This window comes from Arvicola amphibius, chromosome 13 (assembly GCF_903992535.2).
Source record: "Arvicola amphibius chromosome 13, mArvAmp1.2, whole genome shotgun sequence".
NCBI lineage: Eukaryota > Metazoa > Chordata > Mammalia > Rodentia > Cricetidae > Arvicola > Arvicola amphibius.
In genome coordinates, this window is record NC_052059.1 from 41,553,397 (window position 1) to 41,573,847 (window position 20,451).

General features: G+C 38.0%; 1 protein-coding gene across 1 annotated transcript in view; it reads left to right on the plus strand.

The window, feature by feature from the left end:
* Rb1 (RB transcriptional corepressor 1) overlaps window positions 1–20,451 on the plus strand; it is a 135,247-nt gene that overhangs the window by 102,956 nt on the left and 11,840 nt on the right. Inside the window, exons 18-21 of the mRNA XM_038310142.1 lie at window positions 14,139–14,254; window positions 15,940–16,085; window positions 17,512–17,657; window positions 19,358–19,462. Of these exons, the coding sequence (XP_038166070.1) occupies window positions 14,139–14,254; window positions 15,940–16,085; window positions 17,512–17,657; window positions 19,358–19,462 (513 nt within the window). The remainder of the gene's footprint in view (window positions 1–14,138; window positions 14,255–15,939; window positions 16,086–17,511; window positions 17,658–19,357; window positions 19,463–20,451) is intronic.

Genomic DNA, 20,451 nt, shown 5'->3' on the forward strand with positions numbered 1-20,451 from the left:
GACATGGCCATGACAGACTGAGAGCAGTGTGGTGTGGCTGGGACCTTTAAGGGTGCTGTGTCACTGCGCAGCTCTTCTCATAGCAACAGTGGAAATGCGTCGTGCCTAGCGGTGGGGTGAGTGATGACATGCTGCCGGCGCCAAAAGGCAGGCCAGTGGGGCATCAGATCCACAACATCCACTGTTTTATGTAGCTTCCAGTCTTTTTTTTCCTGATAGAATATTAGACATTTAGATTAAAGCTTAGGTAAATATTAAGCAAAGAACTTTGTTTTATGTTTGAATATATATAAGCTTTTTGAAATCTTAACATGACTGAAATTTAACTGATATTGCTGGGCATGTGGCATAAACCTTTAATTCCAGCTTTCGGGAGGCAAAGTTGGGGTGATTTCTGAATTCAAATCTAGCCTGGTCTATAGAGTTTCAGGACAGCAAGGGCTACACAGAGAAACCCATCTCAAAAAACAGGGAGGAAGGGAAGGAGGGAGGGAGGGAGGGAGGGAGGGAGGGAGGGAGGGAGGGAGGGAGGGAGGGAGGGAGGGAGGGAGGGAGGAGAGAGAGAGAGAGGAGAGAGGGAGAGGGAAAGAGAGAGAGAGAGAGAGAAGGATTTCTGGGGCCTAGAGAGATGGCTCAGCACTTAAGAGCACATGTTCTTCCAGAGGACTGGGTTCTGGGTTCTGGGGTCTACTTATAAAGCACACATGATGACTCACAGTCATCTGGAACTCAAGTTCCTGGGATTCAGTGGTATCTTCTGACCTCTGAGCACAGTAAACATGCATAAGGTCATCTATATACATGCAGGCAAAACACTTATTCATAAAATAAGGTGAATAAATGTAATAAAAAAAAGAGAAAACCTTTTAGGACTAGAGAGGTGGCTCATTCATTGGATAAGAGCACCAGCTGCTTTTCCAGAGGACCCAGGATTGATTCTAGCACCCACATAAACCGTCTGTAACTCCAGTTCCAGAAATACAGTGACCTCTTCTGGCCTCTGTGGGCCCCAGGCATGCACATGGTGCACAGATACACATGCAAGCAAAACAACACCCATGCACAGAAAATAATAATAAAAATTACAGACTATACAAAAGTTTGGGGAAAGGGGTATACAATTTAAAAATAAAAGTGTGGTCTAGTGTAGGGGAGTGGTGGAGCTCTTGCCTTGACAGGTTGGAAGCCTAGATCAGATCTTCATTAAAAGGATGGAGAGATGGCTGAACAGTTAAGAGCTCTTGCTGCTCTTCTAAAAGATCCTAGTTCAATTCCCAGCACCCACATCAGGTGGCTCATAACTGCTTGTAACTCCAGTTCCAGGGATCTGGTACCCTCTTCTGACCTCTGTGAGCACATATACTCACATATAAATAAAAATAAAATTTACAAAACAGAAAATAAGTAAAAATAAGGCACTAAAAGATAAGTGTTACATAAAGTGTGAAGTTTTTAAGGAAAAGATACAGCTTTTACTGGATAATTTTGATTCTGTGTCGCATGCAGTGGAAAGAAAATAATATGTTCATATTGTAGTTCATGTAATATTTAAATAGAACATTTTCTTTTTAATTGTTTTAAAGATTATAATATAATTATGTCATTTTCCCCTTTCCCTTTCATCCTTCCAAGCCCTCCCATGTAAAAACATTTCCTTATAGAAAGAAATAGGTTAGAATCAATTAGCAAAATTAGTCCTTTTAAAACAAGCAACAAAAAACAGAGAGGCTCTGAATAAACATGTCATTTTATCCTTAACTTAAAAATAGTTTTTAGTATTCGAATTTAACATTTTTATCTTTAAAATTTTTTTTACCTTCAAAACCAAAGTGACTATTATATTTTTAAATAGATAACAGTATTTTTAAAATAGACAACAGATGTTTTAAAGATATAATTATATGAACACTATTCCAGGTATAAGTATAACCAGAAACATAATTTGACTTTAGGCATTTGGGCTCTTAATCTGCTTAGACCCAGGGAAGGAGACTGGCTCATTACAGATGGGTGCACTCAACCATCTAGGGCTACTGGTGAGGCTCCAAGTCTGGTCGTCCAACCCACAGCAAAAGTTCCATGGTCATTTTTATTAGTTTGCCACTGCAATTGCTTTAATCAACAGATTCTAACTCTTAGGAAATGTAAGGGTTTCCTATCAATACCAGATGTTGCCAGCCTTGCCTCAGAGAGGTTGAAAACAAAAGAGCGGAAGGAGAGTGAGCGGAAGGATGGGCTCTATAGGAGCCCCTGTCAGAGCCCAGCCTTTTGTTGTTGTTGTTGTTTTAGTTAAACAGAAGTGGGCCCTTTTGACCAGACCATTAAAGGTTGCTGAATTGTTGTCCTGATTACAAACCTAGGAAAACAGGACATGCACATAAAAAATCTTTCCTGTTGGGCTCAGGATATTGCTCAGTGGCCAAGGCCCTAGGTTTGCTCCCCAGCACCACAAAATAGCAAAACAAATAAAAAATACTTTTCCTGCTTATGTTATCTTCTTTTATTCACTGATTCTGTTGATTTATACATGCAGGAAAAATGCTAATATACATAAAATAATCTAAAATAATCTTATAGTAGGGAAAAAGCAGGGCCTACTCTATGCAGACCATAGGAAGCCAGTTTTAAATACAAAGACTAAAATGTGCTAAAAAATAAAAGTGAGTCAAATTTAGAAGCCTACAGGAAATTAAGGATTACTAAGGATGATTTTCATATCTGTAGAGAGATCAGAGATGGGTGGTTGATAGCATAGCTATCCTAACAGTACTGGGCAGAATCGAAGCTGACTAGTGGTGAAGGGAGTCAGTGTTCTTATTCATGTGCTATAGTTGAGACATTTGTCACATATTCATATGGGAATCTTTAGGATCCAATTGGAAGTGTGGACTTGCAGTGAAAGAATACTTTGGTTCTAAATATCTATTTGGAAATATATAGATGTAGGTAAACCCACGACAGTAGCTCTAGCAACGTATTGGCAAAGTATCTAGAAGAATATCACTATTAAAGGACTGGAGAAATAAATGGGAAGGAGCTCGCAGAAAGGCCAAGGCCAGAAGTTTTCTATTTTCTATCCTAGTTTCCTTTTGTGAGGCAAAACAGTGGCTTCAGATAGTACAAAAACATTTCCTGTAATGTAGATCCAATAATATTCCTTAAAACACCAGCACACAATAGCAGTTCCTGCTGTTGCTTCCCTATTGTTAGTTTTTCTACCAGCACTGGAGACTTCCCTTCTCCTTGGGCAACCAGAATCTCTTTTAGGAGCACTGTGTCTGAATAGTCTTGACATTTTTTAATCTCAGGAGAAGTTTGTGCTTGCTTTAGAAGTACATACTAATTATGGAAGGTCATTTAGAATAAACTTACAGCTTCCACTTTTCTGGAAGTATTGTTTATTTGATGAGATTCATAGTAATCTTACTGACAGTGAGAATCTGGTTTCCGTCACAGGATTAGTTACCAAAGCAGCAAATATGTAGAGAACAATTACACTGACAGTTAGTTTAAGCAGATAAGTAATGTCATGAGGCAGCTTGCCTGAGTGCTGGTGGCAGCAGTGCTACAGAGAAAAATACCAGTATTTTATTGCAGAAGTTTGCCATTGCATCTCTTCTTCATAGTGGCTTTAAAAAACCAAGTTTTGCACTTTACTGAGTGAGGTAACCCAGACCCACAAAGAGGAATATGGTATGTACTCACTCATAAGTGGATTCTAGCCATAAATAAAGGACATAGAGCCTATAATTCGTGATCCTAGGGAAGCTAAATAAGAAGGTGAACCCAAAGAAAAACATATTGTTATCATCCTGGATATTGGAAATTGACAAAATTGCCGGGCAGGGGGTGGGAGCACGGGGGTGGGGGTGAGGTGGGGATAAGGGGAGATGGAGGGAGAGAAGGGAGAAGGAGAGGATGGGGAGAGCTTGAGGGAATGGGATGGTTGGGATGGAGGAGGGGTGGATGTGAGAGCAGGGAAGTATATATCTTAATTACGGGAGCCATTTTAGGGTTGGCAAGAGACTTGACTCTAGAGGGGTTCCCAGGTGTCCAAGGAGATGTCTCCAGCTTGTTCCTTGGGCAGCAGAGGAAAGGGTGCCTGAACTGGCCTTGTCCTATAGCCACACTGATGATTATCTTGCATATTACCATAGAACCTTCATCTGGTGATGGATAGAGATAGAGACAGAGATCCACATTGGAGCACTGGACTGAGCTCCCAAGGTCCTAATGAGGAGCAGAAGGAGGGAGAACATGAGCAAGGAAGTCAGGACCCTGAGGGGTGCGTTCACCCACTGAGACGGTGGGACAGATCTAATGGGAGATCACCAAGTTGGAATGGGACTGATGGAGCATGTGAACAAACCGGACTCTTTGAATGTGGCTGAAGGTGGAGGCTAACTGAGAATCCAAGGACAATGGCGCTGGGCTTTGATTCTACTGCATGGACAGGCTCTGTGGGAGCCTTGTCAGTTTGGATGCTCACCTTCCTGGACCTGGGGGGAGTTGGGAGGACCTTGGACTTAACGTAGTGTAGGGAACCCTGATGGCTCTTTGGCCTGGAGAGGGAAGGAGTGGGGGTGTGGGTGGAGGGGAGGGGAGGGAAGTAGGAGGAGGGAAGGAAATGGAAATTAACAAACAAAACAAAACAAAAAACAAAAACAAAAAACCAAGTTTTGGCTGTATTAGTTATTGATTGAGGTATTAGTTTTCTATTGGCAATTAAAGCAATAAATGTTTATTATCATGAATTTCTGAAGGTCAGGAAGCACCATAGATGTGTGATTTTGGCTCATATTTTCTCATGAGAGATCTTGAAGTTGTCAACCAGCTTTACAGTCAGCTTAAGGCTTTACTGATTGGCTTCAAGGTTTACTCCCATGTCTGTTGGTGTGGCTAATGGCCAGATGCTTTGTCACATGGGCCTATCCATAGCTGTTTGTTACATGGCAGCTGGTTCCCCCATCTCAGAAGCAAGATCTCCTAAAGTGGAAACTGCCAGTCTTTAATAAGCTAACCTCAGACGTCTCATGCTGTCACTTTTGACATATCTCTTGGTGGCACAGACTAATCCTGGCACAGTTTAGGGGTGGATGGTCTGTATAATACCCAAGCATGTAAAGAATCACTGTTAGAAGTTATTGGATGATCCTGGACGCAGGCTGTGAAAGTTGCATGCTGTGTCTGCTAGAAAGCAAATTCTGTCATCGGCTTTCTTATTTGTGACTTGCCGTATTTAACTTATTCTATGATGTGGTCATATTACTTACTAAAGTCACTGATAGAAGATTTTACTGATGTAAAACTATTACTGAGTGTTCATTATATCAGCTCCTGGGATTTTATTTGGAAGATTCTTTTGAAGTCTTATGTAGAACTTGTTATTCACTTCCTTAGATATCCCAAGTAAGTTTATCATTTCTTGTTTCCTTGTTACACAGTTTGCGTTTTAGTTTTGTAGAACTAATAATTGCTTTCTTAAAGGCTTATGTGCCATTTAAGCACTTTACATGTATCATCTTGTTTGTTACAGCCTTGTTATGGTTTGACTATTTAGAATCTTGGTTCTCAGTGTGCTGATGTAGAAGCTTGTTACAACAAGAGAGCCAGGCCCCTCTTAGTGCTCTAACTTCCTGTCTTACCATCTAATTACTCTGTCTTTCATATGATTCCCTCTACCCTGAGGTGACACAGGCAGGGAGGGTCTCAGCAGAGCCTGCACCATGATGTTTACACAGTCAGGCTCCAGAACTCCCAGCTAAACAAATCTCTTAGTAAATTACCTAGCCTTAGGGATTTCATTTTTAAATGGAAAATGGATCTTTTTTTATTATTATTAATGAACTACATAAAGTTTCTCAAGGGTCATAATTCTTCTTCTGTTTCTGTGCCCTATTCCTTTTTACTTAAAATAACTTAATCTTTCTTTGGGATTTGCCTCAGGCATAAAATCTAAGTTGTTTTCCCTAACACACCTGATTTGAGTTAAGTGTTCCTCCTTTGTTTTCTGTATACCTTGTACATTTTAATATTGTGTAATTAACTACTTTGTTGATATTTTTATTTACAAATCTGTTTTATTTATTAGACTATAAACTATAACATAAAAGCTAAAAACAAAACCAAAAAAATAGGGACTCTAGAGTCGGAAAGCTTTAGACCACATTCTGTACCTATATCACTTACTGTGCCTATCAGATTACTCTTAGCTACTTTTCATATTTTTAAAAGAGCAGTAAAAGAAATAGTGTCTTCTTTAGAGTGGAAATAAAACAGTGTAAATAAAGTTATTGGTGCTTTACTATAGCATTAGGGCAGAATACCTGTTGGCTTATTATGTGCCACCTTCTTTACCCATGTGTTAGTTTTCTGTCCCTGACAAAATACCAGAGAAAATCCACTTAAAAGGAGTAAAGTTTATTTTTGGCTCATGGTTCAAAGGTTGATCTCCATTGTTTTGAGTCTTAAAGCTGGACAGAACATTGAGGTCAAGAATACATAGTACAAGAAACAGAGAAAAGAAGAGGGGCCAGGATTACAATATCCCCTTCAATATCATACCTTTAGTGACCTCACTTCTTCCCACTAGGCTATACCTTCTAAAAGTTTTACCTACTCCTAATAGTGGCATAGATTGGAGACCAAACTTTGAACATAAGTATTTGGGACACAATCCAGATCTAAATGTAATAGTACCAAGGCTTTTGTTTAGATTATTAATAACTCTGTGTAGTAGGGACTACCATGAATGTGCTTTATGTCTTGGTGTCTTCAGATGAATGATTGATGAGATTTTAAGAGATGGAACTGCAGTTAGGGGGAGAAAATAGAGTAGAAACATGGTTTTAAAAACATCATGACAAGGGGCAGAAAGATGGTTCAGAGGTTCAGAACACTCACTAACTGCACTCTTCCAGAGGTCCTGAGTTCGGTTCCCATCAACCACATGGTGGTTGATTACCATAAATAATGAGATCTGGTACCCTCTTCTGGCATGCATGCATATATGTAGGCAGAACACCATATACATAATAAATGAATCTTTTTTTTTTTTTTTTTTTAAAAAAGGCATGTCACACATGCCTTTAGTCCCAGCTCTCAAGAGGCAGAGTCAGGTGGATCTCTGTGATTTCAAGGCCATCCTGAGCTACAAAGAGAATTTCAGGCAGCAAGAACTTTGACACAGAGAAATCCTGTCTCAAAAAACAAAACAAGTGGGCTGGAGAGATGGCTCAGAGGTTAAGAGTGCAGACTGCTCTTCCTGAGGTTCTGAGTTCAATTCCCAGTAACCACATGGTGGCTCACAACCATCTATAGTGAGATCTGGTACCCTCTTCGGGTCTGCAAACATACAGACAGAACACTGTATACATAATAAATAAATAAATCTTTAAAAAAAACCACAAAAAACCCAAGATGAAACAAACAAAAAAGCATGACAACACGCAGAGGAAGAACAGAGAAGATGAACAAAGGAGCATAGCAGTATATCCTAGTATAATCACAGCAGCACAAGTTCTAGGAGCAAGTAGCCTTGAAGCACCATTCACTAGGCATATGGACGTGTATGTTAACTTCCCTGCCTCTGATTCTTTATCTGTGAAATGCATAGAATAATAGTATCTACTGTCTAAGGACTAAATGGAGGAATGTTTGTAAAGTAGCATAAAGCCTAGTAGATGCTCAGTAAGCATTAACTTGTGTTCTTATTAAACACAGGGGAAACATGAAGGTAGACTTTTAGTTATGAAAGAAACAAGATGGAAGTATGTAGTGATGTCTTTGTGTAATCAAATCATAGTTACCATAGTTATGAAATTTAGGGATGATAGACCACTTGGTCATCTTCCTTCTAGTGTATAATTCTCAATGGCCAACATGAAATTTTGTCTAGAAAGTCTAATGTGTAATTAAAATGAGTTCTCTTAAATTCATTTGAATGTGATATAATTTTTTTTGACATTTTGCTTTCTTATCCTGATTACTTTAGTCAAAGTGCTAGAAAAAGGAGAACCAAAATTCTTCTTCCAGCATTTGGCTATTAGAAATTAGGGACTTTGTGATGTCACAGTAGAATCTATGCATCTGAAACACCTCAGACTTTCTTGGGTTACTAGTTTATTATTTTAGTTATTTAGTTATGTTATTTAGTATTTAATATTTAGTATTTAGTATTTAGTTAGTTGTTATTTTAGAAAATAAAATTGAGAGAAAATTTGAAAGTTCTTTAGAAATATAAGGAGACAGAAAATTGAGCTGTTATAATATTACTATTTAAGAAAACATAGTTACTCTTGGGCTGGAGAGATGGCTCAGAGGTTAAGAGCATTGCCTGCTCTTCCAAAGGTCCTGAGTTCAATTCCCAGCAACCACATGGTGGCTCACAGCCATCTGTAATGGGGTCTGGTACCCTCTTCTGACCTGCAGGCATACACACAGACAGAATATTGTATACATAATAAATAAATATTTAAAAAAAAAAGAAAACATAGTTACTCTTTAGGAACTTACTTCAGAATAGAAAAATAGAGTTCATAGTTCCTGCGGAGATAGATTATACGTGTGCATGCATGTACACATGTGCTGTGTCTTTGTGTGTCCATGTCTCTTTTCTGTATGGCAAGTGGCTGAGGGTGGACATGGTGGAGATAGGAAAGAAGAAGATAGGAGTTGCACTTATTTTGTGTTGTGCTGTTGATCTAGGGTATTGAATCTAGGGCCTTGCACATAGAAAGCAAGTTGCCTACAATGGAACTATATTCTATTGCTGTTCAAGAGCTTATCTTAAATGAGTTCAAGTTCTGAGAAATTACAAAGCTTATAAAGTCCTCTGAACTCTAGGTGTCTTAAAAGTGAAACATCAGAAAGCAAGGCCAGTGAAATGCTTCAAGTGCTAACATGGGGCTTTGTTCGGTTTCGCATGCTAGGCAAGTACATTTCTTTTTTATTTTTTATTGCTTTATAAATAATACCATTGAAAATTTTCACTTCCCATTTCCCTTCCACACCTCTACTCCCTCTCCTCCCTCCCCCTCCAGTCCTAAGAAAGGGCTGGGTACCCTGCCCTGTGGGAAGTCCAAGGCCCTCCATCCTCCAACCAGGCTTAGGAACGTATGCATCCAAATAGACTAGGATCCCAAAAGCCAGTACATGCCTTAGAGACAAATCCCACTGCCATTATCATTGGCTTCTCAGTCTGCCCCAATTGTCAGCCACATTCAGAGGGTCCAGTTTGATCCCATGCTTATTCAGTCCCAGTCCAGCTGGGTTTGGTGAGCTCCCATTAGATCAGGCACACTGTCTCAGTGGGTGGACCAACCCCTTGTGGTCTTATTCTCCCTCCTTCTGCTCTTCAACTGAACCTTGGGAGCTCAGTCCAGTGCTCTGTTGTGGGTCTCTGTCTCTATCTCCATCTGTCATCGGACAAAGGATCTATGGTGATATTCAAGATATTCATCAGTCTGACTATGGGACAAGGCCAGTTCAGGCACCCTCTCCTCCACTGCCCAGTGAAATTCTCTTAGGCAGAATTTTGTGATTTTGATTTTCTGACATAAAGATCGCAGTTAAGAGGCAAGATTATTTGAGGAAATTTCTCTAATTGTGGTCATTTAATCATAAGATATTTGTCTTTGTAAACCTTAGTCATAACATCGAAGAGACAGTTCGTGTCTCCTCGTTTCAGCAGTGCCAGCACATTTATTCCTGACCTTTGAACTGCCCTTGTTATGCTTCCTCATTCATTTATAACTTTCTCTTCCTTTTTTCTTTTCTTTTTTTTGGCAAATTTGGCAAAGCATTCTTTAATTTCATCACAATCTGACTTCCTTTCAAGACTCCTTATGCCTTGTTCCCCTTTTAATGTCTGTTTCTCACATTGTGTCAGTTCCCCTTAAAATATTTATTCTCCCACACTATAAACTTTTGCGGATTTTGCAGATATTTTCCGTTACTTTATAGCACTTTCTGAATTTGTAATCATAAAGTTACTTTCTTACTTAATTACTGTCTGTTCCTTCCCACTAGACTCTCCACAAAGAGGATAGGAAGCATGTCTTTTCTGGCCTCTGGTCTCAGTGCTTCACATTTGCTTGCTGTTTGTTCAGAGACTGATGGTTTACAGTTTCAAGTCATTTCTTTTTAGTCCAGGCTGTACAGAATCCACGGTTGTGCTCTTCCATGCTTTGTTCTTTAAAGAAAGCATTTGGAAAGGCACTCTGAAACAGCTGGCATGCTTATACTTGTGAGACGATGCATATTATTCTTTGACTAGTATTGTGAGGGGAGAATTAGGAGAAGAAGGAGTTTGTTTGTTTGTTTGAGGCAGTGTTGTACTGTTTGTGCTTAACTATCCTGGAACTCATGGTGTGTGGTCCAGGCTGGCCTGGAACTTACAAAGATCCATCTACCTCTGCTGCGATTAAAGGTACACACCACCACGCTTGACTTAAAATTATGTTTATGGGATTTAAAAGAATATATAACTATTCTTGTATACTTTAAGGTAGAATTTTTTAACCTTATCCTTACTTTAAGATAGAATTAATCTCAAGAAATTTGGAGAACTTTAGTCTTCTCACTCCATTCCATTTATTCAGGAAATACTCGTTCAGCTCCTAATGTTTGCAAAGCAGTTTTAAGCATTAGAAATAACTGTTGTGAATGACAGACAAAATGCACTGTCCTGAATCTTGCATTAGAGATAGTTAATAAGCAAGTAAGCAAATGTAGTAACAAGTAATGACCAGTGCTATAAGAATACAGCAGTTACAGGTAAGAAGCAGTGGGAGTTACAGCTCTCTTGACAAGATACTTGGGAGGTGCTGTTACAGGAGATGAGAATGTGGTGTGGGTTGAGCCTTGGAATGCTCTGGTCAAAGAATATTCAAGACAGAGAAGGAACAAGCAAGGAAAGGGAGAAGAAGGGAGTTCTTTGATCTTGTTATTTTGTGATAGAGAATGATTAGTTCACTCTGTACAAAGATGCTGAGTGACAGATCAATACTTCTGGACAACGTGCACATATGTACTGGGTGGATAGATGGATTACTAGGCATATGTTTATGTTTGCAAAGATACACTGTCCTTCATTATTGGTATTTGTAGTTATAAGACTATAACCATAATGTCATCAAATATTTATATGATACTTTGTTAAGCCCTAGTCCAAATTCTTAGCATTGTATCATCTGATTTTACAATATTGTAATTTAAATACTCTTACCTAATATCTCAACAATTAAGAAAAATAAACCCTGCTGGGTATGGGTACGTGTCATTAATCTCAGAACTAAGGAGGCAGAGGGGATATATGAATTGGAGGCCTACTTCGTCTATATAGCAAGTTCAGGCCAGATAGCTTCACAGTGAGTGTCTCGAAAACAAACAAACCAGAACTGGAGAGATGGCTCAGACATTCAGAGCATTTGTTGCTCTTGCAGAGGACTTGGGTTTCATTTTAACACCCATATTAGAGGTAACAACCATCTGTAACTTAATTTGTTGGGTTTTCTTTCTTTTTACATTTCTTCTTTCCTGAAATGTTTCTCTCAAAGGGCTTTTTGTTTGGTCTGCTTTGGTACTTTCACAGTAAAAACTTCCCTGACATACTTGATTGGCATTCATGTTTAAGTGTAATCACTACAAGTTAGCCTGAGGCTGTGTTTACCCAGGAAGGGATTTTGACTGTGTGGTGACTTGCATGGATATAATTCTCTTGTAAAGCCTTTGGTTTGCTAATATCTGCAGTTCTTTTCTCTTAGAGTCAACATTTACTCAGCTTGATGCATATGTTTTCATGCCTGGAGGATATGACCATAGTCTCAAACATCCTCGGCTGTGGAGAAGGAAGCAATATGGGATGTATAACATGTGTGATCAAAACCTTTCTCGAATGCTGCCTTCTTTATTATGGTGGTTCCTTCTTAGATTCTGTCTGCAGACTTCAGGGCAAGCAGTTCTGTTTTATGCTCATCTAATCTCCATTTTTCATCACTATAGACAGGAGAAGAGGAGGCAAAATGTCTTGTTGTTTAATTTACCTTGGAGTTCTGCCAATCTTCCTGTTGTTAATTCCCTTTTTGTCTTACTGCCCAAGACATCTGGTATGGCTTCTAGACCTTCTCGAGAGTAAAAAGTTCATATGGGGGACTAGAAAGATGTCTCTGTGGTTCATTGCACTCTCTGTTCATCCAGAGGATCTGAGATTTCCAGAGTGTACATGGCATATAACCATCTAGTTCTAGAACATCTGAAACAAAATGTGCACATGGTACATAGACATACATTCAGGCAAAGCACCCATACACATAAAGTAATCTTTTTAAAAAGATTTGATTTGATTTGTCTGTTGGCTTTTCCTTGTTGTTGGGCTTCCATTTACCCATTTATCTGACATCTCCTCTCCCATTCTTATGTTGGCTATCTTTCACTGGCATTGCTTATTTTTAAAGAGTAAGTTGAATGGAATTAATTGTGGCCCAGTTTATATGAGTTCAGATTTGTTGTCGTTTTCATTATGACTTCTAGGCTGGTTTGTTTGTTCTTAAGACTTATTTTATTTTTATTTATGCATATGCATTAGCATGTGTGTGTATATGTACATGTGCAGATGCCTACAGAGGCCAGAAGAGAGTGTTGAGTCCCCTGGAGCTGAAGTTAAGGGGGTTGTGAGCTGTCTTATGTGTGTTCTGGGAACCGACTTGGTTCCTTTGTAAAAGCAGCACCTGCTTTTAACCACTGATCTGTTCCTCCAAACTCAGACCTCTGGGTTTTTTTGTTTTTTTTTTTTTTTTTCAGTTTCAAAGTCTTCCCTTAACAACATAAGAGATGGCTGATATATTCCACTTCATAAAAGGAGATATATTTTCTCAATTTAGAGAGAGTTCAACTAAAAACAAGTTTATCTTTCCTTTGAGGTTTTGATAAAATTTCCTGGTAAAACCTAAAAGGGCTTTTCTTTGTGGGGCAGTTTTAAATTACTGATTCACATTTATTGATTTGTTTTTTTGAGACAGGGTTTCCTTATGTAGCCCTGGCTATCCTGGAACTAGCTCTATATGTAGACCAGGCTAGCCTCAGACTCATAAAGATCTCCCTGCCTCTGCCTCCTGAGTGCTGGGATTAAAAGTGTGTGCCACCACTGCCCGACTCTGATTCAAATTTTTAATAGTGGCAAGATTATGTAAATTATATTTTTTTCATTTAGCTTTGATGATTTGTTTTTGTAGAATTTTTAAAATATAGTCTAAGGTTTCTAATTAATTGACATAAACTTGTTTTTAGGTCCCCTGCTATCTTTTATATCTTTTATATTCCACTTTTAGTTCCTAACACTGATTAGCTCTTTCTTCTCTTTTTATAAACTTTAGTGGTGCTTTGTTATTTTAAATAATAGTTGTTAATCTTTGTTGATAAAACCATATATTTTATCTTTGTTTTCAGTTTTATTAATAATTCTGCTTATTGATGTAATATTTTCTTTACATTATTTGAATATTTTGTGTGTCTTTTGTCTAAATTCTGCCTTCTTTCCTAGTAAGGTTATACACAGCAATAGCCAAACCTCTGAAATTTGAAGTGCTTCAAAATCAAAGCTTTTTTTGTTGTTGTTTTGAGGACTGAGTCAGCCTAAGAAGTCCTTCTATCTCTGGGCTATTTCCCAGCCCCAAGTCCAAAATTTGTTACATCCAAACATGATGCTACCTCATGTGATATATCATAGTCAAAAAGATTCAACCAAAATGTTGATAAAAATTATCTCAGTCCATGAGCATAAGGCATATTTGAAGCATAAATGAATCCTATACTTAAACTTTGGTTTTATTACCAATAGAGTGTGTGTGTGTGTGTGTGTGTGTGTGTGTGTGTGTGTAAGTGAATATTCTAAAAAAAAAATCAAAAGCCAAGACACATCTATTCAATGTTAGAGGAATATTTAAGATCATACATTTTCCTATTTTTGTGTGTGTGAATACAGTATCAAAATTGGCAAGCAAGAATTTCAAAATGGAGTAAAGGATTTCATTCTACCTAAAGCTATAAGTGCTTAACCATGCCAAGTAACATAGTTTTGATATGTACTCAGAGAAAACATGCTTGCTGATGTTGTTATAATTCCATTTTCTTTCATCCAGGACTCACCTTTATTTGATCTCATTAAGCAATCCAAGGATGGAGAAGGACCTGAGCAGCTTGAATCTGCTTGTCCTCTCAGCCTTCCTCTCCAGAGTAACCACACTGCAGCAGACATGTAAGTAGAAACGCATTGCGTCATCCTTTCAGACTTTAGAGATATCGAACCGTAAGGGAAATGCAGAGCGTTATATAGAAATTGTAGGACTGGAGGTTTGCATAAGACATTGTTTGTTCTTTAAGAAGAATGTAAGATACATGACCTAGTATATAAGCTCATATAAAGAATTATAAGGCTGCTGAATCACATGGACTTGGTGTAATGGGGAATTTTTCATGACAGACATGGTGCCATTTTAGATAGGTTTTAATGATTAGACATGAGTTCAACATGAAAATTGGAAAAGCTGGAGAAAAGGTCCCACAAGTCAGAACTGGCCTGCATATGTAACAGCCAGAAAGCAGTAAACATTGCTTCAGAGAGTATTTATCAGACCATTTGAGGTGAGGTATAGCATAAGTATAGAGAGTAGTGTGGAATATTGCACATTGTTAGTGTGGGTCGTGATAAGAGAAGAAAGCACTAACTAACGTTTATTGGGGGGGCGGTCTCTATGAACAAATGGAGTGACATGAAGGAGAGACATAGAAGTGACAGGATTTCGAGAGGCTTCCCTTTTCTGATGAAGTGATATTTTCACTAGAGACCTGAAAGGCAACTGAATGCCAACCAGACAAAAGTCGTCTTGTGTGAGGAAATTGATGAAATTGGAGACTAGAAAGAAACCTAAGGTAGATGGGGGTCCTAGTCAGTGTAGTAAAGGTAAGGTAGAAGGGGCATTAGGTTCTCTAAGTCCCTATGGGCTATATGGAGTTTATAAGGGTAGTGGGCAACCATTAAAACTCACATGCAATTGTGTATAATTTGTATTAAGAGATTATTCTGGGTGGTATTTGAAATACATTTAGACTTGAGGGCTAGATATGTCAAGATGAGAAAATGGAGAAAAAAGTTTGAAGACTTTATCTCAAATGAGGGGTACGGGTGACTTGGTCTGACATAAACATTAAAGATAGAAATGAAAGGTCTGAAATGTATTTTATGGTAAAAATAACAGGTTTTGCATTGATTTAATTTACAGCATATATGAAGAATAGGAAAAATGGAGAAATTTTTAAATTTTATTCCTAAGCTTTTTACTTTTAAACACTAGATGCTTTGTAGTGAAATTTGTTTGAGATGGGAAAAACTGGGTGAAGGAATCCGGAGTTCTGCTTTAGCCTTTGAAGGTTTGAGATTCAAGTAGTACTATCCATTTCAGAACTAGATAGTTGTATCTAGAACTCAAGGGAGACCTGATTTTGTACAAGCTGAGTAATTTTACTGTTGTCAGTTTTATGAACTAAAGGAAACTTGGGGAGATTGAAATTTGGAAAGGTGGCATATTTTTCCTGTTAAGCTAACTTTCCCAGCTTGTATTTAAATAGCTAACTCATGGAATATATTTTTTGGGGTGGTTTTCGAGACAGGATTTCTCTGTAGCTTTGGAGTCTGCCCTGGAGCTAGCTCTTGTAGACCAGGCTGGCCTCGAACTCACAGAGATCCGCCTGCCTCTGCCTCCCGAATGCTGGGATTAAAGGCGTGCGCCACCACCGCCCGGCTAATTTATGGAATTTGGTGTACAGTATTAGATCAAATAGGTAAAATGTGTCTGAGTACATGTGTATAATTGAACACAACTCACATGTGCATGTGTCTGAGTGAGAGAAAGAAATGAAAACTTACTCTTTGTATATCTCTAGGTATCTTTCTCCTCTAAGATCCCCAAAGAAAAGAAGTTCAACTACTCGTGCCAGTTCTGCTGCAAATACAGAGGCACAAGCAGCCTCAGCCTTCCATACTCAGAAGCCATTGAAATCTACCTCCCTTTCCCTGTTTTACAAAAAAGGTTAGTAGAAGATTACTTTCAAGAGCACGGACTCTGGACCAAGGCTTCCTGGGTTGAGTCTTGGCTGCAGTACTATATATGTGACCCTGAGCACATCACTTGATATCTCCATGCCTCAGTTCTTCACTTACAAAATGAACAAAGAAATAATCTGCCCTTTAAGAGTATTACCTTATGGAGATTAGGGGATAATTAGTACATATAAAATGCTTTCAATAGGGCCTAGCAAATAGTAAATACTAAGAAAATGCCACTTTAGTGTTATTGTCTCCGTTATGTCTTCAACTTAGTATTGGAAATACACAAATACTATTTTGCTTTTCAAATGTTTGTCTAGAGTTGAGATAATGTAGTGTAGTATTACCCATTACAGACATATTTCTTGGATATTTAGGACATTTAAGAAGTCCACTAATCAGGTTATAAACATTCTGAGGTTGTGTGCAAGGTTAGGAGAATATAGCAAGGTCAACCTTGCAGATCTTTGGTGTATATGCACAGGAAAGTCTTCAGGTACTTGAAGCTCTTTGCCAGAGTGAAAGGCCAGATTCCTTTGTAATAAAGCTTATCTTGAGTTTATTCAAGTTACAAATATCCTGAGTAGTAAGATTTGTCCTTGAATTATATAGGAATTCTCAAAGGGCAGTTCCTAACCAATAGAATCCAGCCAGAAAGTTGTGTAGATGAGGAAATTGGGGATAGCACCTAGATCTCTTCACTCAGAAATGTACGTTAGGACCATAGGTCCTTTGTTTGACCTTGCCTTGTCATGTCTGACATACAGTAAAGTTTCAAACCTTTGGGGGTAAATTGTTAGCTTTGAGAAGGTCTGTTTACCCTGTGCAAATCTTTAAAGGAACACTTTGAACCATGAATCTTTACATGGAAAGTGAATGGATAAAAATACAAATTCCTTCTCTCCAAAGTCATAAACTAAGCTTCTCTTCAGTGTTTGTTGCACTGATACAGTTTACAGTTTTCAAGAGTATGCACCACTGGTATTTATGGAGATATGCATGGTATGATTCTTTTTCTCTCTTAAGATTGAAAAAAGAATAATCATTGGCAATTCCATTATTTTAAAAATAATCTAATATTGTTAATGGAAATTTTCAACATCTATGCTGAGTGATTACCTACGGAGCCAAAGCAAATTTTATTTGGTTTACCTAGTTTCACAATATCATATGACCTTTCCTCTCTGCCTTGGTTTCATAATATAATAGCCAATTCAGCAAGTATGATTGAGCCTTGTGTACGTAACACTGCTAATGCTAGGAATCATTTATTTGTAAGGAAAATAGTCTTAGAGGCTAGGATATTGTTAAAATGCTGCTTATATTATTATAAAGGAATTTAATGTTTAAAAAGATCCACTCATATTGAAAATGAACAGTAAACAGGCTTCATTCCCTTATGTCTGCAGTATACCGTCTAGCATATCTCCGACTAAATACGCTATGTGCACGCCTTCTGTCTGATCATCCAGACCTAGAGCATATTATCTGGACTCTGTTTCAGCATACACTGCAAAACGAGTATGAGCTCATGAAAGACCGGCATTTGGACCAGGTAAGGAAGTTAATCACTTCACTGTCATTTCTTTCTACTACTGGTAACTGTGTGCTGATTTCCCATGTAAAGATTAAATCAAGTGAACAGCTGCATTAGTTTAGTAATCTGTATCATCACTTGTTGGATACCATTTATATTTTTTGTTATTCTTCTTACAAATATGAGTTTCATATTTTATATGTATATTTTAATTAAGACACAGACATTATTTACTTAAAAATTGCCAAGTAACCCATTTAGCATAAACCTTTTCTGTATCGTGATAAGCTAGATTTCATTTCAGTGGGGAAATAACATGAGCCAGAAACCAGCAGATCTAACCAGGATTGGTGACATATGCCTGTAATCAACAACTATTCTCAAGAGACTGAGACTGAAGACTCACAGATTTGAGGACTGCCTGTACTACATGACAGTTCAAGGTCATCTGGGACAACTTAGTAAGACCCTGTCCCAAAGTAAAAGTAGTAAAAAGGCTGGTGATGTAGCTCAGTGGTGAAGGATTTGCGTATTATACACAAAGCACTGGTGACATAATCCTAGTAAATCAAAAGGAAAAAAAAAAGGAGGAGGAGGAGGAAGAAGAAAGAAAGAGGAAGAAGAAAAAGGAATCAGGAATCCAAAACAGGAAGGGAGGGAGGGGGGGTAAGGGAAGGTGGACTTATCAGAAAGATCCTTTATAGCTTCCTTTCTTTTCTTAAAGGGGATAATAACAACATTTGGAGGGGTGACTAACAGCGTATTAATGTAGTAATTCATATTCCACTCAAAGCATATATGTAAAATGTATAATTCGGTGGTTTTAGTGTTTTTCTAGAGTTGCCCAGCTACCACCACAATCTGGGTTGTATGATAAATATTTATTTTTTTGAGGAATGGCTGGGTTATTTTCCAAAATGGCTATACCACTTTGTGTTCTATTTTTAAATGTTTATTATTATAATTATGTGTTTATGTGTATTTCTAGGTGTGGGTATGTGTATGTGTTTGCAGTGCCTGTGGGGGTCAGAGGCCCTGGGCATGGGGTTACAGGCAGGTATAGCCGATCACTAATGATATTGAACATCTTCTTTAGAGAAGTGTGTGTTAAGATCACACTAGCCAGGCATGATGCTCACGTCTTTAATCCCAGCACTAGGGAGGCAGAGACAGGTAGATGTCTGAGTTATAGGCTAGTCTGGCCTATGGAGTAAGTTCAACCCTGTCTCCAAAAATCAAAAACAAAACAAAACAAAAAACAGAAACAGAAATAAAAGACCTTTCTCAATAGACATGGTATTGCAAGGTCAGCCTCAAACTCATGGAGATAGGTCCAAATCTTCCTCCTGAGTGCTGGGATTAAAGGTATGAACCACCACACCAGGCTGCAGGGATTATATAATACAAGCCATATGATTAGCTTGTTCTAGTTTCAACACTTTTTGATAAATATTAAAGAGCCAGAGCTAAAGTTAGGGTAACAATAAACTGGATACTCAGTCCTGAGTAATTGAGTTAGCTGCTTGCATTTTGTTTTGTAAATACAGATGTTTTGGTTAAACACTTTTCATAGACTTTCAAACTGAGCTCAGAATAGGGAGGAAAACTTAGGAGAAATTAAATATCCTTCTTTTAAGGCCAAAAGGAAGCTAATAATACTTTTAAAAGCAAGGTGATATAATAAAGTTCTGAGTGCTTCTGTCACATTTCCTTCCTAGATTATGATGTGCTCTATGTATGGCATCTGCAAAGTGAAGAACATAGATCTTAAATTCAAAATCATTGTAACTGCATACAAGGATCTTCCTCATGCTGCCCAGGAGGTAGGTAATCTCTCATGGTAAGACTTTGAATATAAATCAGTATTCATAATTGATTTCAGTTGTTTATTAGAGATCATATATTTTGATTTAATTTTATAATATTGGTTAATTATTTGCAACTAAAGTGGAATTAGAAAACTATGACAAACTATGAACTCTAAATTCATACTTGAAATTCATAAATAATACTATGTATGTAATAATAACCAGGATATTTAAAATAAACTTTGTAGTATATTAATTTTTATTTTTCCACTGGCAAGGACAGTATAAGTGAATCCTTATTAAGACATAATAAGATTTTTCCATTGTAAGCCCGTTTTATGTCTATAGTTTCCTCTCCCACAGAGAGGTCATCATGGTAAAACACACTTAGTATGACACACATTTCACACAGTCCTGGGGCACAGCAGGGAGTCCTGAGTTATTGCTTCAATCTGTCACTGAATTTTTGAAAGTGATATCTTTTTTTGTATATTTTGAGTTGTCTTCTAAATCTAGTTATATAAGTTGTATAACAGATTTATTCCATAAAATTTCTGTAGTTTTACCGAATTAAAACTTACATAAGTTGGGCACAGTGGCCCAGGTCTATAATTCCTATTAGAATGCTAAGTGAGAAAGAGGTACCATGAGTATGGAATTGCATAGCTAGACCCTACTAGTAAAAATAAAAAGTAAATAAAGTAAAATTGAGTTGCAAGAAGTGTTGCTATTAAATGTCTGCTTCTTGTAAAGGAGCGGTACACACATCCTAAACCCTTTAGACGGGAGGCTTGCTACAGCCAGTGAACGCTGTCTACATCCCGGGGGCTGTAGTGTTGGCTTTGGTCAGCACAGCTCATCTAACTCTCTGGAGGGATGGCCAGCTTTCTGTCTGTGGCTGTCAGGCCCTTTCTCTGGATCACCTTGGTGACATTTCACTTTGAATAGTGCATCTATAATCTAAATCTAAAGAAGCCTAGATTATTGTTTTCTTTATAAAATGT